Source organism: Daphnia pulex, chromosome 2, assembly GCF_021134715.1.
Source record: "Daphnia pulex isolate KAP4 chromosome 2, ASM2113471v1".
NCBI lineage: Eukaryota > Metazoa > Arthropoda > Branchiopoda > Diplostraca > Daphniidae > Daphnia > Daphnia pulex.
Window position 1 is genome coordinate 4,597,753 of NC_060018.1, and position 22,621 is coordinate 4,620,373.

At 43.7% G+C, this 22,621-nt stretch overlaps 4 protein-coding genes across 8 annotated transcripts in view; 3 read left to right on the forward strand and 1 right to left on the reverse strand.

Moving 5' to 3' along the window:
- Positions 1-88: 88 nt before the first annotated feature.
- Positions 89-2,874, forward strand: LOC124210487 (ATP synthase subunit beta, mitochondrial). The gene is made up of 8 exons (XM_046608585.1): positions 89-308; positions 572-778; positions 847-981; positions 1,171-1,332; positions 1,389-1,573; positions 1,642-1,923; positions 1,982-2,374; positions 2,440-2,874. The coding sequence occupies exons 1-8, from the start codon at positions 191-193 to the stop codon at positions 2,557-2,559; spliced, it is 1,602 nt and encodes a 533-aa protein (XP_046464541.1). The 5' UTR covers positions 89-190; the 3' UTR covers positions 2,560-2,874.
- Positions 2,875-3,437: 563 nt separating this feature from the next.
- On the forward strand, positions 3,438-16,371 carry LOC124210485 (endothelin-converting enzyme 1-like). 5 transcript variants are annotated; one of them, XM_046608581.1, is made up of 24 exons: positions 3,438-3,638; positions 4,241-4,512; positions 4,607-6,779; positions 6,863-7,078; positions 7,169-8,146; positions 8,234-8,346; positions 9,412-9,666; positions 9,774-9,863; positions 10,234-10,463; positions 10,715-10,749; positions 11,145-11,304; positions 11,930-12,094; positions 13,072-13,226; positions 13,335-13,469; positions 13,579-13,675; positions 13,758-13,856; positions 13,985-14,062; positions 14,169-14,272; positions 14,356-14,417; positions 14,524-14,575; positions 14,659-14,726; positions 14,822-14,952; positions 15,325-15,501; positions 15,574-16,371. In XM_046608581.1, exons 5-24 carry the CDS (start codon positions 7,722-7,724, stop codon positions 15,748-15,750), a joined length of 2,808 nt encoding a protein of 935 aa, XP_046464537.1. In that variant the 5' UTR covers positions 3,438-3,638; positions 4,241-4,512; positions 4,607-6,779; positions 6,863-7,078; positions 7,169-7,721; the 3' UTR covers positions 15,751-16,371. The 5 variants fall into 5 exon arrangements, with proteins under 5 accessions (XP_046464537.1, XP_046464539.1, XP_046464538.1 ...); XM_046608583.1 differs by having other exon boundaries at positions 3,438-6,779; positions 7,169-7,587; positions 7,671-8,146; XM_046608582.1 differs by having other exon boundaries at positions 3,438-3,949; positions 4,241-6,779.
- Positions 16,372-16,403: 32 nt separating this feature from the next.
- Positions 16,404-21,001, reverse strand: LOC124210486 (alpha,alpha-trehalose-phosphate synthase [UDP-forming]-like). The gene is made up of 9 exons (XM_046608584.1): positions 20,725-21,001; positions 20,358-20,628; positions 20,131-20,298; positions 19,951-20,068; positions 18,845-19,038; positions 18,477-18,752; positions 17,750-18,401; positions 17,603-17,673; positions 16,404-17,518 (listed from the first exon to the last, which is right to left on the reverse strand). Exons 1-9 carry the CDS (start codon positions 20,865-20,867, stop codon positions 16,799-16,801), a joined length of 2,613 nt encoding a protein of 870 aa, XP_046464540.1. The 5' UTR covers positions 20,868-21,001; the 3' UTR covers positions 16,404-16,798.
- Positions 19,342-22,621, forward strand: part of LOC124210484 (serine-rich adhesin for platelets-like) — a 31,608-nt gene continuing 28,328 nt past the window's right edge. Inside the window, exon 1 of the mRNA XM_046608577.1 lies at positions 19,342-19,606. The gene's annotated coding sequence lies outside the window, so the exon portion shown is untranslated. The remainder of the gene's footprint in view (positions 19,607-22,621) is intronic.

Genomic DNA, 22,621 nt, shown 5'->3' on the forward strand with positions numbered 1-22,621 from the left:
TTGCAAAAATCTATGACAAAAGTTATTGCCAATAGAGAAAATCACAATTATTATATTTTTTAGTTTTTCCGCGATTTAATGCGGAAATTTAGTTAGCGATCTGTCAACGGGGCGGAAGGGCCCTTGGTCATGTGACCAGGTATTTCTTGCCCAAAAACCTCTGTCTCTGTCTTCGCCAGCCATCGCAGCAATGTTGAACGCCGTCGCTCGAGCTTCTTCGGGAATTTTGAGAACAGTCCAACCGACTGTTTCTCTTAGCCACATCCAGAATGGACAATCCAAGGTCCTGCCGGCTCTTCTCTCGAAACGTAAGTGCTAATTTTCCTCATTAAATGTACTTAAAAACTATGTGCCGGCCGGTCGTCACGTAACGCTGCACGACACCAATATGGCCGCCATGTCTTCGTGTATGTGTAGAGAATTTTAATTTATTCCTTATCTACTTAATTCATTCCTAGGGTGTTGCCTAGGGTTGAAGTTCTGTATAGTATTTGTTCTTATTTCTCAATTCCTAGATTTTTTCATTTACATCATGTTTTTCTTGTTAAAAACTGTGTGGATTAATTTACAGGAAGCTTCTACACTTCAAAGCTGGTGAGCGCCGGAGCTGCTGCCAAAGCTGCTGCTCCAGCTGCAGCTATTGCTAACGGAAAGATTGTCGCAGTCATCGGTGCCGTCGTCGATGTCCAGTTTGAAGATCAGCTCCCACCCATCCTCAATGCCCTCGAAGTCTCCAACCGTAGCCCAAGGCTGATTCTTGAGGTTGCCCAGCATTTGGGTATAATCTTTCTTTATCGTTGCTATTTAGTAGTGCATTGTAACCTTAAATGTGTTTCTGTTAATTAGGTGAGAACACTGTCCGTACCATTGCCATGGACGGTACTGAGGGTTTGATTCGTGGCCAGCCTGTTTTGGACACTGGATCACCCATCAGGATCCCAGTTGGACCTGAAACTCTTGGTCGTATCATGAATGTTATTGGTGAGTGTGCTCATTTGAACATTTTCTCCTTGCTTACCCCAGTCAAAATCCTAGTGATTTTTCTGGAAATTTTCTGGAGATACATTATTCTGGTGCTGTCTATAATTTTTTGAGTAATTCATGCTCCAAATTCCTGGATGGTATCATACATTGCTATTTTCAATAACTTATTTCTTCGTTGATTTACAGGTGAGCCCATCGATGAGAGGGGTCCCATCGTCACCGATAAATTCGCTGCCATCCACGCTGAGGCTCCTGAATTCGTTGAGATGAACGTCGCCCAAGAAATTTTGATTACTGGTATCAAGGTCGTCGACTTGCTTGCTCCTTACGCCAAGGGAGGCAAAATTGGTAAATTAAAATTTAAGAATAGAATTCGAGCTTAAGTTAACATTCAACTCGTCTAGGTCTCTTCGGTGGTGCTGGTGTCGGTAAAACTGTATTGATTATGGAACTGATTAACAACGTCGCTAAGGCCCATGGTGGTTACTCCGTGTTTGCCGGTGTCGGTGAACGTACTCGCGAGGGTAACGATCTTTACCACGAGATGATTGAATCCGGTGTCATTTCCCTGAAGGACAAGACCTCCAAGGTGAATACTTCTAATGTTGAGTAATATCCTTAGGTATATATTAACCCTTTTTTTTCATTGAATTACAGGTAGCTTTGGTGTACGGTCAGATGAACGAGCCCCCCGGCGCTCGCGCCCGTGTCGCTTTGACTGGTTTGACTGTCGCTGAATATTTCCGTGACCAGGAAGGCCAGGATGTGTTGCTCTTCATTGACAACATTTTCCGTTTCACACAAGCTGGTTCTGAGGTGTCTGCTTTGTTGGGTCGTATCCCGTCTGCTGTCGGTTACCAGCCAACTTTGGCCACTGACATGGGTTCCATGCAGGAGCGAATTACCACCACCAAGAAAGGTTCCATTACTTCAGTGCAGGTAATCGAAACTAACCTAAATTTGCTGGGTCAGAATGCTCATTTTATTTTATTTCTAGGCTATCTACGTGCCTGCTGACGATTTGACTGATCCCGCCCCTGCCACTACCTTTGCTCACTTGGACGCCACCACTGTGTTGTCCCGCGCCATTGCTGAGTTGGGTATTTACCCCGCTGTCGATCCCCTCGATTCCACCTCCCGTATGATGGACCCCAACATCATCGGTGATGTCCACTACAACGCCGCTCGTGGTGTCCAGAAGATCCTCCAGGATTACAAGTCACTCCAGGACATTATCGCTATTTTGGGTATGGATGAGTTGTCTGAAGACGACAAATTGACCGTCGCCCGCGCCCGTAAGATCCAGAGATTCTTGTCTCAGCCCTTCCAAGTCGCTGAGGTTTTCACTGGTCACGCCGGAAAGTTGGTCCCCATTGCCGAAACCATCAAGGTAAATGAATCATGGCTGTGATTTCTGATCGTGAATTGAGCTAATTTTCTTCATTGGCGTAACAGGGATTCAAGATGATCTTGAACGGTGAACTCGATCACCTGCCCGAGGCCGCCTTCTACATGGTTGGCCCGATCGAAGAAGTTGTTGCCAAGGCAGAGAAACTTGCTGAATCGCAAGCATAAGTCGCCTGACGGAATAGACCCATCCCTCAGCTGTAGATTTGGAAGTCGCAAATGAAGAAAATACATGTCAATCTTTCACCACATGGTTACATCCAGTCTAACGAGCGAGTTCCACCGTCTCTGCAGTTCTAATAGCGTTGTGTAGATGTTCCGGATTCCTTTGTACAAAGTAAAGATGGAAACCGTTTATCTAAACTTCTTTCTTTTATTCAAACACCAATTCCAGTATGGTCGTACTTGACAGTGCTGAATCCATATGAACAAAAAAAAAATGGTCCCCAAAAGTTAGTGGAAATATAACTCTTCAAAAACGAATGTCTCGTCGTTGGATAAAATAGAAGGTGAATTGGGCATTGGATTACTCATCAATTTAACACTAGCTATGCATGAATAGATTGGACAAAATGTCCCCTGGGCTTATAAACTAATAAAGTTTCCCATCCATTTATTTCTGAAGGGTATACGTTTCAATTATGGTTCCCGTTTTGATGTTAAGTCGATAAACTAAGGTGAGACGGGTAAATCTAATGAAGTACGATATTGTTACTAGCATATTTCATAAGGAGGAAAAAAGGGATTAGGTTTTTAATTAGCACATAGCAAGTAGGGATGACTTTGAAAATATACAGTGTCAGATGTCGAGAGAAACTTAAATAGAAACCCTAAGGAACGGTAAGAAATATTAATCAGTTGATTATTATACTAAAATGTGTAGAGACATGCTTCAATCTGGTGTGCTGTGATATCTGATTTTGATATTTAGCTTCAGACGTGGAATGGGACATTGGAACGTGAACGTGAACAGTGCAATGTAACATTGGATCCCGGAAGCAAGTGCTGCCACCGCATTATTTATTTTTTCGTCTACAACGTCCTCTGTCGAGTAACCGTATCATCTGTTCAGTGTATCACTATATCATGCTTATTATTGACATGAATTCTCCATGGTTTACGACTACTACGTATTCTACGGTGTCACGGTGGCAATATTTTGTTGCGAAACATCAGCGTAACCTAATAGTACGGAAGACTAATGATTCCATAATATGGCCTGTCCGTTCTACGAAGCCGTTGCTGGGGTAAGTCAGACATCCTAAAATGTTTCCATGTTTTGAAAGGATTTTTCTTGTAGCTGCGTACGTTGGTTTTGCAGTAGTGTAACATTGTTTACACACTCTAGCAGATCGACTGACTGAAGAGTGCCATAGTTTATGATGATCTGTTCCTAAAGAAATTCGGAAAAAAAGAGGCTGTAACACAATCAGTCGATCTATCTGCTTGCCACTATTTGGAGAACCTCTGAATATCGAATTCGATCTGATCTCACGTGGTTTTTTTTCATCTTATTTGGTCAAGTTGTTGAAGATCTCCGATCCTTTTATAAGTATCAGTACGTTGCTATCATATTTACCGACTGTTGGGCTGTTTCCCAGAGTATACACTAGTAAACGAAGGTCTTCCGGAAATCAGAACATCAAACAAATAGGTTCATGGTGGATGTCACATCAGCTGTTATTTTATTGTACCGTCTTCACTAGTTGTCGTAGAGACCGAGCATTTTGGGGAGAGGGGGAAAGAAGTTTAATCTCTAAAGTGAAAGTTATTTTTCTTTTTGTTTTCACTTGCCTAAACGATTTATGCTCGTTTTTTCTTTCGCTTTCGTGGATCGTGTTTGCTCTAGCGAGTGAAAAGTGTGTGTCCGACTCGGCGGAACAAAAGGGAAAACAACTTTGACAGCGGTCATTTGCTCTTCTGTGTCGAAAAAAGAGCACATGTGTGCAACCATAAAACACTAAAGAGAAACAACAGCGAATCTCGTCAGTGATTCGGACGTTGTAAATATAGTTTTCCTTCCAGTGGCGCGTGTGAAAATAACAAAAAACAAAAAAGAAAACAAAGTTTCCAAGACGAAAAAGGGGGAAAAAACTTGACTTTCGGCGGCACCACCAACTCGTAACGTTTTCTTTCTTATTTCTGTGTTTGAGTTTGATGATTTGAGCTTTTGTTTGGCTTTTATTGGTTTCTTTTTGTTTTGTTTGTTGCAAAGAAAATCGAGGATCAGGAAAGGGGAAACTGGGTTGAACGAATCCAAACAAATCCAGCGAAATGGTAAGAAGAAAAAGAAAAAAATCAACAACGGAAGTAGGAAACTTGGGACCGGAGCCGGAAGAACGGGGAGGGTACGAAACGAGATTTTTGTTTTGCTCTATTTCTGTTTCCTCTCGCATCCGAAAGGAAGACGGATGTAACAAATAATCAACGATTTTGGCTTGCGAGGTGAATGAATTCTCACTGTTAGTGCTCTCTCGTCTATGCTGTTTACGAAGTTAATGGGAAAATATTCTCAGTCGTTCAGCGGTAATCACATAACCCTCAATTTAAAAAAAAACCGTCCCTAATTTTTTGAATTGAATTATTAAAGCTACATTAGGCAAACATTTTATACTGAAATTCGTCGTCTATGTAATTGTCTAGTTCCTACTTTTCTTATTAAAATAACGCAACTTATCACTAATTCCTTACTCGAGTACGATTCCTAAAGTGGTTAAGTGACAATTTGCAATTTCTACTAGTTTTTTGGAGGAAGTTGTTTTTCATTTTTCAAGTTTTTTAAAAGCACGTGGACGTTAGCAAGCAATAAAAATAAATCTCGGGTAATTAATTTACCGAGTAATATTATCAGCGCCCACACGCAACAGCCTAATGCATGCAAATGCTGAAGGACAGCAGATGCGCTAATTTTAAACTGGTAATTTCCATATTAATTCTCTGTCCATCCGACAATTAATCTGTAATGGGACGTAGTAGGGGAACTTGGCGAGATTTTATAAAGTCTAACTCGGGTTTAAAGTTTTAATAATTCAAACGGAACACGATTTAAAAAATGTAGATTTTGATTTATTGATTAGTTTCTTTTTCATTTTCTTTCAGGATGCCAAGGTCTTCCCTCCTTGGCTCCTTCATAAAGTAGCAATCTTTAATGCTGGGTTTTTCTTTTTTTTTCGGTCGTTATTGCCCTTGATATTTGTATTAGCCTTCTTGTTGTTTACGTTGCCGGATGAATAGCTGAGGCGCACGTAGTACTACCAATATGTTTGCTGAATGCCAAACGAAAATGGTCATTTACTTTCTTTGAATCCGAAGTTGTTGCGCTAAGTTTAGAAGGCGACCGAATTGAATCGTGACGACCTCAATTGATGTCGTCAGCAGACACCGAACCATGAACTCTTTATCACGCACCACCTTCTTCCAATGAGATTAGTTCATTTGTTTATTTCTCCTTCTCTTTGATTCGCTGCCTTATTGGCTGTTGTTTTTTTGTTTTTCTATTTAAAAGCCCAAAAAACCAAACAAACAAAAAACTGTTGTCTTTAATTTCGTCGTAGGAACCCTCAGTTATTTAGCACGAAAAAACCAATCTCATTCTTCCCGACATGCATAGTAGAAGGCGCCTTCACGACGCAAACGTGTGTCTGGAAACACGATTGTACTCACCGCTGTCCTTTTCAAATACGCGATAGGCGCTTAAACTTTTATTCCAAAATCTTTCTCCAACTACGACTGTATTTGATGCAAACATGGGCGCCCAATTTCAAATCGTTTTGTCGCCGATTCTTAAGAGTGAGCACGCAGTAAATGTGATCGATCGCCCTTAAGTCGTCGTGTGGGCGGATGGAGCAACTTTATGTCTACATTGGAATCGTAAAACCGAAATCGAAATCCGGACGCGACGCGATATAGAATCGATATGTAAATAGAAACCCGGACGAAAAGGCTGGCTGCCGCTGCCTCTCATAAAAGCGAGAAAGGGCAAGCCCCAAACCGCTGAAGATGGGGCCGAAATGGTTTTAAAAGACAGCAATTTCCAGCCAAATATACGAGGGTATTGAGGGATCTCGACTCGGGAGGATTTATCTTGGTTCATGCACGCACGTCGAAGAGGGGGTAGCGAAGCTGCGGTGTCACGCCGCTTTTGAAATAACTCGACGGAACGAAACGACATGGTCGGAAGAAGAAGAAGAAGAGGGAGGTAGCAGCAGCAGCAGTACATCCATCTGGGGAAGACCAGTCGTCAAGATAGGGCCTGCCAACGATGTCGTACATTATTGAAACAATTTCTTCGCCTCGCTCGACTAAGCGTGATTGAATTAAAAGTCGGCCATCCTTAAACTGGGCCGGAACACGACCGAATCCATCTTATTCAACCCGGCGAACGGAAGGTAATGAGAATTTGTTTTTTTCGCCCCCTTTTCAATGGACTCTCATTGTCTGCCTTAATTAATTTCGGCTGATCTATTCTTAGTTGCAGGACAGCAGCAGCAGCATCTTCATTATTACCTCCACATCGGTTGGCGTCATCTGTCGGGTTACGCGACACTTGAGAGGGCATAATATAGACAAACACCCACACACATCGGCCGCCGCATGTCCCGGTTGTGTTTGTTTGTTTACCTGTCGGAGGAAATCATGACCATCACACAAGGCCTGGGCGAGAAGAACCCACGAACGAGAACAGAAGGTGGCCTTATTAGTATTATGGTAATCATAAAGGAGATATTTTTAACACCGGGGCTTTTTAACACTGTACGTGAACCTCCGGCGCGTGAAGAAGGGGCGCCGTCGATGGTGGTCTTCCTGTTGGAAAGCGAAGGCGGCAGCTGCTTCCGACATCCGCAAAAATAAAAGAAGAAGAAGGACGATAGACAAATAAAAAGATGCGTTCAACAGCACTCGATGGTGACGAATAAGGAACCCTGATATGGAGCAAACGTGCTCTTTGTCAACCCCGTTGGCTATACACACGCCTCTATCTCTCGCCCATCAAGACATCGGAAGCCCAGCTAGAGAGGCTTTCTTGGCTCTGGCGCTGCTGGGACCGGTCGGCTGAGAGCATGCGTGATGTGCTTGCTGCTGGGCTGGTTGATTGTACCGAAGAGGGACATGGTTTTCCGTCCGAGACTCAGGCTCTGCAGTAGGTCGCTTCACGTGAGCCAGTCTAGTCCTTGGCTACCCACCGCCTACTTCGGGGTAAGAAAACTGTGTGGATGTGTGTTTTGCCAATCACGCGAAATAGTCGCCCAATTGATTGGTACTGGTCGATGGGTGACAAGGTGCCCTGTCGGACAAGTTTCAGATCGAATATCCGCCGCCAGTGGTAAGGAATGCAATCCATCGAGTCGATGGAGGACGAATCTCATTTGAACTCGATACACGCCGGACAATCAACAGCTCAACAAAGAACACCGTCTCCATCTCTCCGCTGCGTCGACCTGAATGCCTTCAGTTCTTCAATCAAGTCGGATCCGTTTTTAAATACCAATTCCGCCAAACATTCGTTGCCGCACATCTCACTGGGGACGTTCAACATGTCTTCATCGTCGCCGGCTTCTTCGCCTCCGCAGGTCCGGCAGGCCTCTTCCGCCGCTCCGTCGTCCCGCAACGGACTCGTCGGACTCTCCAAAGTCGGCCGTCACCGACCGGTTGTGCGTAGTCAAAGCTCGCGGATCTCACTCTTACGCCAACCGCCGCCCAGCGCGTCCAGTCTCAACAGCGGGACCGACGAAGAACATTTCTCCATGCCCGAAAGGTAAAAACAAAAAAATGGCTCATCTTTTGGCTAATTCATTGAATTCAAATTCATGTGTCATTAATGATCTACCGCACTGCCGCACAGGTACGTGGAGTACCGCGGTAGGAGCTGCAGTCGCTGTTGGTGGTGGATCCCGTTCACCGTCATCACCTCAATCATCGTTGCATCTGCCGTCTTCTGGTTCTGGCAACCTTATGGTCACTATCTAAACACTATTTTTCCTTTTTTCTAATTGAATGTTGCCCAATATTCGCAATTGGCGTGAACGACGTGCCAAAGTGATAACTGGAGCACGCGTAACCTAATTGTCAGTTTGCCTATAGCCGATCTTTCTTCTGCAACCTATTGCATAAAGAAACGAAGCACTCCAAAATAAGCTAGTTGACTGTCCGCCCAGCAGACTAATGGGATCAGGGGTGTCGTGTCGGCCCCATTCGCTCTGTCGGCTTCTCTCTCTCTCTTGCAAAACTCCAGACTCCGACATTGTCCATACAGTATATTACAACGGGGCCATTATTTGGCAGTTTGCGATGAAGACGAGAGGCCTTCCGCTCTCGTCACTTGTGATTTTCGTTTGAACCAAAGTCGATAATTCATTAACCTATTACTCCCCGTCAAAGTTGCACCCGTTCGACTAGTCGTTGATTTCAATTTATTTGTCGTTAATTTTCATTCCGTTAGAAGCGATATGTATATCCTACCCCTCCCCGTTTGTATGTTTTCTCGTCGAGCGTGTTGTTGACAAACTTCGGAACAACGTCTCAATCTAATGGGCAAAACCCGACAAATGTCGCATGTGTTTTTTCCCCCCTCTCTCTTCAGTTGGCAACCTAGCCCAGTCAAACAATAGAGCACGCACGACCAGCTCTAATTCTGACTATCTATATATACATGTATGAATATACTGGACTGCTTAGCCGTTGAATAGGGGGAGGGCAAGAGGATCTTCTTTTTCTTTTTGAAGTCGTTATACTTCTTGTTTAGCGGGGCATCGCTGTTGATTTATGGCCCACGTCTCGCAGTTTGCGAGGAAGCCTTGCCAAAGCGAGTATAGGTTGGGCCATTAGAACCGTGTCGGTTCCATTGGCATTAGCAAAAGAAATCGCGACTCGGAAACAAGTCAAATAAAAATCTAGAGCTGAAATATTTATCTCTGATCGTAAAACTTTGTGACTTTTGATATTTTGTTTTGAAAAATAAAACTGATGCCTTCATGTGACTGAGTGAAACCTTTCTTATTTGTGAAAAATTCAAAACTGCAGGATTGTTTGGCAATTATGAAGATGCGAGCGCCGCATTGCCGGAAGACCAGCATCAGGGCGAGCTGTGCACGACTCCGGCCTGTGTGAGAGCGGCAGCGCGTCTTCTGGCCCGTCTCGATCCGTCGGTTGATCCCTGTACCGATTTCTACCGATTCTCTTGCGGCCGCTTCCTGGAAACGTACAGCGTTCCCGATGACTCTAATCAGCTTTCAACTCTACAAGAAATGCAGGACGAAATGCTACTTAATACTCGAAGTCGGTTGATAACCATCCAAACCTTGGATTATTGTCCTTTTTAAAAAATTCACGATCCGCTTTATGATTTGATGATTGCATGTCTGAATCTTTGTGTGTGTGTGCAGAAGTGTTGGAACAGCCGCACGATGGCGATGCTAACGTCAACGGATCGGTTCGGAAAATCAAAGATTTCTACGCTTCGTGTATGAGTCCGCGTAAGTCCAACCTCAGCTCGCCTTTCTTCTCTTATCTTTCTTTCAAACAATCAGTTGTCGTTTGACATTCCCGAAAAAGAATTCCATTTTCAATCCTTCCTTCTTTTTTGTTCCTCGTCGCTGGTTTGAGGCGAGCGACAAGTCAGTGAAACTGACTTCTTTGAAACTAAGTCGAGTGAAGGAAGCTGCATGGGTCCCTCCTGGCATTTGCATTTGGTTAAATGATGAATTGTGTGATGTGCATGTTATGTATTATGATGTTGTACTGTTTTGTATTTGTCGTGCCGGCTGCATGATGGACTCTTTCTTGTTTTCCGACTTTCCGCTGGATGGTCAACATTGCCGGCTGGCTGATGATGACTGATGGCAGATTTGGACGATGCGGATTTTGGCGACGTCAGGGACTTGCCACTGTTTGCTTTTCTACAGCCGGGTGAATTAGGCGCTTGGCCTTTGCTGATGCTCGAGCCCGGCGACCGTCCGCACGATCATGCGTCACTCGAGCACCTGATCGGGACCCTGGCCGCCCTCCAAGTTCACAGTTTCGTCGACATTTACGTCACGCAAGACGAACGAAACTCGTCCCAGTACATCCTCCAGGTATAGTATTAGGTATATATTAAAAGTCCCTGTGCGTAAAGAAATTTATGTGCAGGGTCGTCCCACTTTCGTTTTCACTATTTATTTTAGTCCTTGTCAAATATAGTGCGACGTACATTCGCACGAATTTTCCGCAAGAGTTTATGAAAAAGTTGTACCCCCACCCTTATGACTCGGTCGGGGGATTGCGCAAAAGTTTTTTTTTTTTTTTAATTAAATTTATTCTTCTAAATCTCTTTGTGTTTGAACAGTTTTACAAAGGTGAACCGCTGATGGAGAAAGACTGGTATGACGTGAGCAAGAATTCATATCAATATACTTGAGGCCGTTAGGCCGTTCTTGAGGCCGTCAGGCCGTTCTTGAGGCCGTTAGGCCGTTCTTGAGGCCGTCAGGCCGTTCTTGAGGCCGTTAGGCCGTTCTTGAGGCCTTCAGGCCCGCTATGCCGTCAGGCTAGGTTGGGACCACTCTGCTGTCATATATAGCAAAGCTGTTGAGAGTTGGGACCGCTTTACTATATATAAGCAAAGCGGTCCTGACAGCACTTTGCTATATATGACAACAGAGTGGTCCTAACCTAGCCTGACGGCATAGTGGGCCTGACGGCCACAAGAACAGCCTGACGGCCTCAACAACGGCCTGACGGCCAATAAAAAATTTTAGGTAATATACCTACAATTTTAGGTATGACGTGAGCAAGAACGAAACGGTGGCCAGACATTCACGCTGCCTCCGCTCCTATCGCAATCTCATGGAGGAGACTATTCTTCTGCTGAGCGGCGGTCGGCGTGAGCCACTTGACGAACTCGACGATATGCTGGCCTTTGAGGCGCGCTTTGCCAAAGTAACTCTCTATCCTTTCCTTGTTTGTCTAATTCAATTGTTGTCATCTATTTTAGTCGCATTCCGACTAGATTTCCAATGTTTGAACTTGATGCCGCGATAATCCCACTTTTGAATAGTTTGTAACTTCAAAGTTTGGAAATAAAGAGGGATTTGGGTTTTCATTGAAAGGACGAGGCTGCAGTCCGTGTCTCTCTGGCATGACGGATTTGAATATGTACATTCATATCGTGGAATCGATCTTCTTTTTATCTCGGAGAGTTCGTTGTTTGCGCAACTTCAATTCCCCCTCTTTATTTCCCCTTTTTTCTTACCCTCTCATTTTCCATTCTCATTTTACACCGGGGTTTATGCAGTCAAAAAGAATAGAATAACAGAGCGAAAACTTTGCAGATAACTAGATGCAGGAGTGTTGTTTTTTCGGTCCTTGCCTTTTTCTGTTCCAGCCAAATTCTCACCATGATCGTAGTAGTAAACCAAGAGTCCGGAAAATGCGACTCTACGATGTCGTCAGCTGTCTTCTTATTTCATTTCTTTTTTATATCGCTGTCTTTTGTTTCCCTCTCTCGTTTCCCCTCTTTTATTTGAGAAAGAGAGAGTCAATTTTGGTTTTGGTTTGATTATAGATTTCCAGCAATTTCTGCGCCGATGGTGACTTCATGTTAGATCCGACGAGCGATTCGAACCGCACCGGCACCAGCAGCGAAGATCTAGAGAACTCCGCCTTTCATCAGGACGTCGTCGTCGATCACCGCTTGAGCCTCCATGACATGGATGCCCAATTTCCTGCGGTAAATAAGCAAAACAATGTTCAGACGGGGTTTGCCTTTTTTCCCTTATCAGAAATCTTTGTTGTTGTATGATCAACTTTTAGAGCGTGTGGTTTCGTTTCGGGTGACAGTTTTGGCCAGACAGTCGAGACTGCTGTCTACCCTGGCTTATTTTTCACATTTGATTCTTGGTGTCTCTCTCTTTATCTATAGATATGTAAACATAGAGGGAAATTGAATGCTTGATTTCAATTTTCTTTTATCGATCTGCTTTCGACGTCACCTTGTGAATGTATCCAATCTTTTTTTTTTTTCTGGGCTGGAAATGTCTCAACACGAAATTCTCGATTGAATCACCTTCAATTTTGATGAAACTGAATTGAATACTGGAGTTAACTCGGGTAAAAGAAGCGGTTGCGTCCTTGCCAAGTAGGGCGACCTTTTTCGTTGGGCTCGGCTGATTCTTATCTTCATTCCTGCCTTCTTTATCTCTATTGATTGATTTATTTTCTCGCATATTTTTCTTCCATCCGGTAACTTTGTCATTAATTAGTGCCCGTATAGGCGAACCCAGCGGCGTCAGCCGTACACGGAACCGACCGTCCTCCTTCGTCGTTAACGACACTATGCAGCATGCACAGTTACAAAGATCCGGCGCCGACGCGTCGCTTCGTGGCTATCTTTAGAAAACTTGGACAAAACCTGCTTGATGAACTCTTTTGACTTTTTTATTTATTTTTATTTTTTAACAAACACACACACTGCAACGAGCTGGCTCCATCTCCACCTAATTCTTAAGACCAGTTTTGAGGCTTACGCGATCAGAGAAAATGTCATGCTGCAACAAAATATTCAATGGGCTGTGTATCAGAGAGGAGTTTATGGGACGAATTTATATGTCTCGTCGCAATCCGCTTCCCGTCTGGCAGACTAGGCGAAAGAAGAGCTGTGCGTGTTATGTCCAGGCGAAACTTACTGATTGGATTCGTGAAAAACAGATTAACTGGACAGCAGCCGTGGAGACACTTCTCCGAGCCACCGGATTAAACGAGCAGGATCGGTCGGCTCTCCTGTTGTCCGACATGCCAGTCAGTCTGCAGTGTCGTGATTTTCTACCCGAGCTAAGCACGCTTCTCAGCACTACACCGACCAGGTAGCAGCGTAGTTGTTAATAGTTTCTCAATACCCAACCGTGTAACTTTCACAATTCTTTTCTTTTTATTTGGTTTCTATCTTTTTTTGTAATTTCACAATTTAAAAGGACCGTAACCAATTATTTGATATGGCGATTCGTCTTCAAATCGATGCCTCTTATTACCACCCGTTTCCAGAAAATGTGGACCAACTTTAAACAAAGCGTGCCCAATTTGGGTGAAGAGCGCATTTATCTCACGAGGTTCGTATCTTTTTTCTTTCTTTTTTTAAAAATTCCCAAATGAGCTCTCAGCCAAATGCGGAAGTCGATGATGATCGTCCCTAATGTGTCTGGCTGGCTTGACTTATAGGTGGAAGCAGTGCGTCGCGCTGGTGAACGAAGGTTTCGGATTAGTAGCCGCACATCTTTACGTAACCAAAATGGCCTCAAATTGGACGAATACCTGGGTATTTATTCATTTGGAAAAGACAAAAAAAATGTGTGTTGTTTGGTATTCGATCTTCAAAGTGCTTGCTAAACAAACTGTAGATATTGCAGCTGATCGACGAACTGAAAGAAGCTTTCGGCGCAAGCATCGCCCGCCAAAAGTGGATCGAAGAGGAGATGACGCTGCGTCTGCTGGAGAAAGTAAACTAGTTTCAAATTTATTATTGACTGCTTTTTTGCCATTTTGTAATATCCCACGAGATAGCGCTGGTAATGAGAAGGCAGTGAGCGTGATGATGAATCTTTTCCGGTCCCCGTGTTTTTTCTAGTTGGAGGCAATGGGCTCCAAGATTGGCTATCCTAACAAAATTCTCAACTTGACTCAATTGGATCTCGATTATCACGAGGTATGGGCATATTCCTGGAAAATTATTATGGCAGCTAGGAAACAGATTGATTGACTTTTGTTTCATATTTTTACTTTAAACTGGAAAATCGCCCTTTTTTCTTTAGCTGCACATTGACAATGGACACATTTTCTTCAACGTTATGCGCATAAGGCGTCACGAAGTCTGGCGCGAAATTCAAAAAGTCTTCCAGCCACCGCCCGAAGAGAAGTACGTATTGTATAACAATAGCCAAGCCTTCATTTTGTGTCTGACTGCTTATGCTGCTAAAATGTGCTTGATTAAATTTCCAGGGAATGGCTAGTTCAACCACTGGTCGTCAACGCCTTTCACAATCCGTCGACCAACGAGATCAGTTAATAATGATTCCCCCCTCCTTTTTTGAAATAATATTCGCACGCACACATTTCTCGTCTCATTTCTCAAATCCTTTTTCTCTTGTCTCGTTTTCGTCGAATTAGTTTTCCCGTTAGGAATCCTTCGCGAGCCTTTCTTCAACCTAGACCTACCAAGGTAAATTTCATCACGATTCGCAGCAGCAACTAATATCCTGTTAATGAAGTAATAATGAGCTTTATTCACTTGTCAATTCCAAGATATATGACATACGGCAATCTGGGCGTCGTGATCGGCCATGAAATTGTTCACGGATTCGACGTCAACGGTATGTCCATCAAATCTCTCTCTCTCTCTGTCGCAGTTTCTGACTGATTGAAATCTGATTGAATTTCTGTCTTGTTCGTTGCTTTTAATGAAAAGGACGGAGATACGATCGACATGGCAACATGACTCAATGGTGGAGCGAGTCCTTGATGCGCGAGTTCAGTCAGCGGGCTGACTGTTTCATCCAGCAGTATGCCGCCTTCACGATTGACCACATCGATAAACCGGTTAGTGTCCTCCCTATACAGTATACGCATTCTGATCAATCGCTCCTACTCTTCTTTGTTGTCTGAAATTGCGCCTGCGATCTTGATATACGTCGATGAGTTTGCGCAAGTCGGGAAGCGGCGGGTGGAAGTGACGGAATAGTTTCGTTTATTTAGGAGGGAAGGGCTTCCGGCCCGAGTTATTTGATTATCTTGAAAGCATCCCAACTAATTTAACTTTTGATTCCAAGCGAGATTTTGAGTGTCGTGAAATGCATGCTTGGCGTTTGACTGGATTTCGTGAGCGTCATTAAGGAAACGAGGCTTTTTATGACGAAAAGTAGCACATCACATTATATATGAATAAAATTCCGGTAATTTCTGTCGTCAAAGATTGACGGAAACAGAACATTAGGCGAAAACGTTTGCGACAGCGGCGGACTTGCCCACGCCTGGACCGCTTATAAATCAAATTCAAAGTCTGGAGGTGAAGAGATCCGCAGCCCAGAATATCGACTGCCGGGTGTCAACTACACCGACGATCAGCTTTTTTTCATCACTTACGGACAGGTTTCTACGGCGACTTTCTTTTTCTCACTACTTTGTATTTGATACCGTCTTTTGTGTCTGGATTTACAATAGATCTGGTGCGAGGTGCTGAATGGTGACGGCTACGAGAAGTACACAAAAGAGGCTCACAGTCCGGGGAAATATCGTGCAAACGGCGTCCTTCAGAACAGTCCTACTTTCTCTCAAGTTTTCAATTGTCCACTCGACAGCCCGATGAATCCAGCCAACAAGTGCCAACTCTGGAGCTAATGACGCAAGTCACAAACCTTCCAGGTCGTTGACATCAGAACAAAGGCTTTTTTTTTTTAATTTTTAAATACTCTTGCTCGTCTGTCGGGTCTAGAAATGGTTGTCGAAAATCATAGATTATTATCATTCTTTCCTGTATAGTCGATCCTAATCAACTAAAATCAAGTTCAAATTTTTTGTATCATGCGACATATTTTCAATCATATGTATACGACGTCGGTCACCCAAATGTCACTTTCTTGTCTCGGAAGACAAACCAGTCAGAAAGTTTTCAATGCGCACAAAGTGTCATGCTACTCTCAAGTATTTTCTTCTTGCTCTCTTTATAATCTTCAATTCTAATACTTCGCAATCCTCATGTTAGTTTGATTTTTATCATATAAAAAAATATATAGTGTGTAATTATATTTCTAAAACCGTGAAATGCCGCAATTTCTCCTTCGTCACTCCATGGCTGACATTATCGGTCTATTTTTTGGTTTGGTTTGGTTTCTTGGTGAAATTCTAAAAGCGAAAACCCTAAATGTGTTTAAGTATTGCATTAGTCGCAAGTTGTCTCTGTCATGGTATTTTATCCTCTTAGTTTTTGAATTTCGTGAAATATAATAACCGTCTCACATATCTCGGACTTTAAACCAAAACGAAACGTAAACTCTCAATTATAAACGGTATATTGTAGATTTCAGATGTGCGTGTCAAGGGTGCAAATAACGAATTCGATGAGCAAAAAGAAAAAGACAATCGTCGGAACTTTTCGGAGGTCTACGAAGAAGAAATACGAAAAACAACAATCAATGTCGCAGTTGTAATAATATGCGGGGTAAAGAAAATAGTGGGAAAAGAGTTGAAACGTCCAAGTAGTTGTCGACAGGAAGAGTAACGGGTGATGAAAGATTGCGCCCTTTGTTTTTTTTCCGCGGTGATGGCACTAATTTTAACTACAATGAAGTTTCCAAAATGTTTGACACTGGGCTTGAATTGAAATGGATGTTCAGTTGTCAACGACGTATTAAGAAAAAGGAGGGGAGGGGATACAATCTCGCAAGGGCTAATGTCCGATTACAGTGATGGAGTCCTGAGAATGGTGACACAAGGCAGCTTTGAAATTGTTACTGCTGCGAAGTAGTCCAGCAGCGGCGGCTTTGCTCAAAACAAAATTCGAATTTCTGGAATTGCGCCGCCGCCGCTTGCTCACGAGGGTCGTATCGACGAGATCCGTCTGCTCCTCGTCAGAGGAGGCGTTTTCCGATTCGTGAATGCAGGTGATGAGAAAGCTGGCAGTGAATCCCACCAAAGGAGATGGAACCACCGCTCGTTGGTCGAGCTTATCTTCGATCCAGTGTAGCAACGACTGGACGGCTTCAGGATCGGTCAGTCGGTAATTGGCTGCCGACTTGTAAACGGGCACCCTGGACACGCGGAAGGTACAGGCGAGGCCACTCAAGGCCTCCATGACTTCTTCGTCGGTGTCGTCGTCACCGGCGTAGAGAATTCGAACTCGTTCCGGCCCACCGACCCGTTGTGGCCAGTCGACGCCGTACGTGGTTCGCATAATGTAGAGAGAAGCCCGGCCTTTGTCCCACGGAACGGGAGGACGAGCTTCAATGGCCATCTGCGTGTGATGCGGATAGAATCCGTGCTCGCGGAATAACTGGACGGCCCTCTGCACCAGCGAGTCGCGGCGCTCGGGAGACGACACCGCTCGATAATGGTATGTTAACAGGGCGCCCTTGTTTTCCACCCAGGCTCCATTAGTGCAGACTTCCATCTAACCAAATGAATTTTTAATCGGCAACCAACCAAAACTAATGGAAAGAAGCAGAAAAAATCAATTGCAAAGGACACCACCAACCTCTAGGGCCGGAAGAAGATTTTGCAATCGGATTTGATGGTCCGTGGGAACTGGATGGATGAAGCGCGATCCTGTAGAGACAAAGACAAATATGTTTCCAACACTCTGCCATCACAAAATGACTTTTTTCTTTTATTTAGCCAATACCATCAGGATGAAGGATTTCCAATCCTTGGGAGCCTGCATAGGTGATTCCATCGATGGCCACCATTTTGCGGAGATTGTCGAGCGATCGCCCTGACATGACGCAGACGGAAACGGACGGCATTTGTGAAAGGTGAGTCAAAACGCGTCGGGTCTCGGTCGACATTATCGCCAGATCCGGATGACTAACAATGGGTGCTAATGTTCCGTCATAGTCCAAAAGGAGATTGAGTTTAGTGGAATCTTCAATGTATTCTGTCAGATAAGATTGGTAGCCGTAGTCGACGGGGATCGACGAAGGAGGTCCCGTAATGGCACACTCGACTAGCTGCATTTCTTTCAAGAAGCTCGCCATCCAGTAGTCGACATCCATGGAGGATTCGCGTGAACGTAAAAGTTTCATTCGACGCTGCCGTTCATCTACGTCCATAATCAAGGCCTTGTGGATCATTTCCGACACCATATCCACCTCGTAGGGATTGACCAGCAGAGCTTCACGCATGGTGCCACCGGCTCCAGCGAAAGGCGAGAGGATCAACACACCCGTTTCGTTAATTTGGCAGGCGACAAACTCTTTAGCCACCAAATTCATTCCGTCGCGTAACGGCGTGACCAACGCAACGGCCGAATCGCGATAAAAAGCGGCCAAGTTGTCCTGTTAATATTTTCCGAAACGATCCCGTTAGCTCAAATTTGTTAACGACATCACAAAAGAGACCCAAGTAGGTACCTGCGAGATGCAGCCGTAAATGTATCGAATGGGTGACCAGTCAGCGGTGGAGAAACGGCCATTAATGCGGCCAACCAATTGATCAATCTCCTCTTTCAGTGCTTTGTACTCCCTGACGTCCGTGCGCGACGGGACGGCGATTTGCATCAGAACGACACGTTCCAAATGCTCCGGATGACGCTCCAGCAGCCTTTCGAACGCTTTGATGCGTTGGACCAATCCTTTTGTGTAGTCGAGTCGATCCACTCCCAACACGACTCGTTCGTCTTTCATCACCTTTTTTTTTATCATTTATATCAAGTGACACATTGGTTATCGTTTGAAGCAGGAAATGCACATCTGCTGCTGTCCAATGCGACAATACTTACTCGAGGTGCTTTAAAGGCCAGCTGCTGGAAATGATTGAAAGGAATTCCAATAGGAAGAGGCCGAACGTGAACGGTGCGATTGTCGTATTCCACGTTGCCATTGGCGTGATCGACCCGACATCCCAAACGGCGTTGGCAACATTCGATGAAATTGGTGCAGTAGTCATCGATGTGGAAGCCAACCATGTCACAAGCTATTTGCAATAAAAAAAGAAAAATGTTTCAATTTTGAAATGGCCCATTCAGTTTGCACACAGCATGAGAGAGTAGAATTGCCCAAATGTTTTTACAACTATAATCATTTTTTTTAACGGTATTATTTGTTTACGTTCTTGAAAAATAACTATCAGCACCTATAAAACACTGATAAGGTGCAATTTAAAAATTATGTTATGTGTATACTGTATTTTGAAAAAGTTATGGAAAATTGCAACGCCGGCTAATTGCCAAAGTGAGGCAGCAGAACACCACATTATTTGGTGTCTTCCTGCTGGTATTGTTAGTAATGTTTTTTGGCCAGTTGTCCACGAGGCACGAGCATTGGCGTTGAAAAACCAATTTTGCAAAGCTGCAATCCACCGTTACTTTTTTTTTAGTGCATTGAAATAAAAACACGCGATGGCAACATGTGGTACTATTTTCCTCAACCAGTGATATGCATAAAATAACGATTTCTTTTTCAAGTGAACGTTCACCAACAAAAGTGACCTCGAGGAAAAACTGGAAATCTTTAAGGCTTGCAAGGAAAACCATCCATGAGAAGTAAGTTACTAATTTAACGTGTTATTTGCTTTTTTGCCAAGGGTCGAGCATAGATTTCATTTTTGCACAAAGTAGCAGTCGACATTTTTACCCAACGTTTTCAAAAGAATTCAGGGCTTGTTTTGTTTATCGAATATTATTTTGAATTGCGGTTTTCCCCAATTGACATTTTGTTGAAAAGTCATTTTGCTATTGTGTTTTGCCACTTGTAACCCAGCAGCTGTCTTTTCCCTAAACAATAACGAAAGTTTCGTCGTGACACTAGCCAAAATAATTGTCACTAAGCAACCGTGGTCTGTTTTCGCCATAACAAAGACACCACGATTTTGTAAAAGTTACTGTACCTAGAATGCCTTCCAAAATCTGGTCGTCCCAGGGGAAGAGTCTCATTATGTCCCACGATGGAAATGGAATGTGGAGGAAGAAGCCAAGTTTGCAAGTGAGGTTCTCTTCAATGGCCACCTTTGCGTTTGAATAATTTTTAGATGAAATCTCTCGATTAGCTAATAAAGTTTGATCCTTACCTGGCGAATCATGGCAGCGGCCAGCATAAGTTGATAATCGTGAATCCAGACAACTGGGATAGGCATGGCATCCTCGTTGTTTTGGTATTCTTTTAACAAACGGCTGTGAACTTGTCGCAAGGCGTCGATAGTCTTGAGTGCAAATTCTTCGTTGACTTCTTGATAAGCCTGTGCATACATAATTGGTATACTGGGCTTTTGGTGAAACACTTTGATTTTATATTTACTTTCCAAGTGTCGGAGCTAAAGATGGCCCGATCAGGCATCGAATGGAATAGCGGCCAAAAGGTTCCGTTGCAGCAGCCGTTATAGAATGAGTCGAACAATTCTTGACGGACTAAGACTGCCTTCACCTGCTGTGATTTTAGCCCACTATTCGGAGTGTCCGGCTCAGGTATTTCATCCAGCGGTCGCATGTCATGCGATCCTGGCCAGCCTATCCACAACCCTCCACACTTCATCACTACCGGACCCAATGCTGTCACTAACCCGCCCGCACTAAGGGAATAAGCAGTAGTCAAATTTTTACACTATACCGTTTGTTTTTTTCTTTTTTCCATTTTATTCTTACGAAACAAAAGAAAAGCCACGTACCTGTGTGATCGCCGTAATTTTCCAATTTTGTCACGTGTAAGGACAAATGGGAGCCGATTGGAAACGACAATCAACGGAGCTGATCCGGCTGATTCTCCCGTTCCAACGTCGAGTCCGTTCGTGCCATTCTGGTGCGATGACATCTGATGATGTTGGTTGGTTGTCGGTGGACGTTCACTATAATGTTATTTAGATCGACTGTAGGATCGACTGTGGTGGAAATCGAATGTTGGGAGTGATGATGGAGAATGTCGACGGTACAACAGATCCACCGACTATTTAAAGAGTTTTCTGGAAGGAGTGGGGGGGGGGGGTTAAAGAGGGAGGGCACTGGTCAGAGATGTTGAGGGTTAAAGGGAATAAGGGCAAGAACGATTGGTGGGGTGGTCAATCAGCGCCAACTTCCTTCTCTTTTTATGAGTAGTGCTTCCTTTTTCTAAAGATAGCCAACATTCGATCAACGTTTTAAAATTTTTGGGTAAACTAAAAATTTTTGATTTTTGGGGGGCAAATGGCAATCTTTGTAGATTGCTGAGAAATTTCATTCAATCGTGATAACAACGTTCGAGACGCTAGAAATTGCCAGAATTTCTACTCAAACGTCTAAAACCGTCATCTGGAGACGCCCGGTTGCCATGTAGAATTTGGTCCAAGGGTCACAGAGGATTTTCTTTAATTTTACTTCGGAGAAAGCGCTAAGAAGAAAAAAAGGAAGATAAAGATGGAATAAAAAAAATCTTGGTTTGTTTGGTGAGTAGGCCTATGCGTACCATGGCACAGTCTGGTATTATCAGGTCGATGCTCACCTTTGTTGACTTGTCCTTATATTGTCGCTCTCAGTAGTAATCGAGGGTTTTTCCAATACCCCCAGGGAAGGAAAAACCCAAGATGACCTACCTGACCTGTACTTTTCCTCCATATGCGATTGGAGGATCAGTATCAAAACATCGCACCATCTCAATCAGTGTGTAGGCCTTTCGTACCTGGCACTGTCGGTTTTTCCAGCCTTTGTTGTTGGTTCCCAAGATCTGAACCCCACTTAAATGCATTGTTTTTTATGCGTGTTGAATTAAATAACTATTTTTACATTCCCCAATTGTAACATTCCCAGTTACTCAATTGGATCGGGGTGCATTTGAAATCGCTTATTTAAATTCACGCGGGTTCGTGTCAATAAACCTTAATATTGGTAACTAGCCAGTTGGTAGCCAGGAGGATTGAGGTCAACTTTAAGAGGTCAAAGGACACGCGATTGTAAAAAAGAGAAAGTACTTTGCTGCCTTTAATACTACCGTACGTCAAGAAAGAAAAAGAAAAGAGGTGACAGTTCAATTTTTGATACATAAACTTTTAATGATTAGCAGACATCAACATTAAATATCAAATAGAGGTAACTAAATTTTTTCGTCTTTTTAGTCAGTTATTCTTCTTCAGTCCATTTTGTTTGCCAATTGCCATTTTCTCCTTTGCACATTTTCCTTAAAGTTTCTTTTATCTCCCATAAGCAGTCACGTACAGGAAAAAGCATGAGCTGACGAAGCTGACCTTCTTTTGAGTTCTTTGGTTACTGTACTTGATAGATAATCCCAGTCTGAATGACGGCCAAACAATCGTTCCTTCCGGTGGTTGAAATCACTGGAGCAAGTTGTATACCACACCTAACGTGTGCTAGGTGACCTGAATTCACTTTGTTGTCGTCCTTCAATCTATTGAGATTTCACTTTTGTTTTCCCCTCATAACAAGAGTTGCAGGTATTTTTTTTACTAAGATTCAGTCGGAAAATTGACTTGCGCACGGAGTCAAAGGAGAGACGGAGAAAGAAGAACCGACTAGCTGTCAATTGGGGATCAAAACAAGCGGTGGACTTCGGAAGAGCAGAATCGGGACCAAGGTCGC

What these genes read in the sequence shown, in the direction of transcription:
- LOC124210487 (XM_046608585.1), top strand. Translation starts at nt 191, where the DNA reads ATGTTGAACGCCGTCGCTCGAGCTTCTTCGGGAATTTTGAGAACAGTC. An exon ending in CGCCAAGGGAGGCAAAATTG is followed by an intron (nt 1,333 to 1,388) that starts GTAAATTAAAAT and finishes CAACTCGTCTAG; the next exon opens with GTCTCTTCGGTGGTGCTGGT. An exon ending in GTTCCATTACTTCAGTGCAG is followed by an intron (nt 1,924 to 1,981) that starts GTAATCGAAACT and finishes TTTTATTTCTAG; the next exon opens with GCTATCTACGTGCCTGCTGA.
- LOC124210485 (XM_046608579.1), top strand. Translation starts at nt 7,722, where the DNA reads ATGCAATCCATCGAGTCGATGGAGGACGAATCTCATTTGAACTCGATA. An exon ending in CAAATTGGACGAATACCTGG is followed by an intron (nt 13,676 to 13,757) that starts GTATTTATTCAT and finishes AACAAACTGTAG; the next exon opens with ATATTGCAGCTGATCGACGA. An exon ending in CAGCCACCGCCCGAAGAGAA is followed by an intron (nt 14,273 to 14,355) that starts GTACGTATTGTA and finishes TTAAATTTCCAG; the next exon opens with GGAATGGCTAGTTCAACCAC.
- LOC124210486 (XM_046608584.1), bottom strand. Translation starts at nt 20,867, where the DNA reads ATGTCATCGCACCAGAATGGCACGAACGGACTCGACGTTGGAACGGGA. An exon ending in CCGCTGCCATGATTCGCCAG is followed by an intron (nt 20,069 to 20,130) that starts GTAAGGATCAAA and finishes TCAAACGCAAAG; the next exon opens with GTGGCCATTGAAGAGAACCT. An exon ending in TGGCCTTTAAAGCACCTCGA is followed by an intron (nt 18,753 to 18,844) that starts GTAAGTATTGTC and finishes ATAAAAAAAAAG; the next exon opens with GTGATGAAAGACGAACGAGT.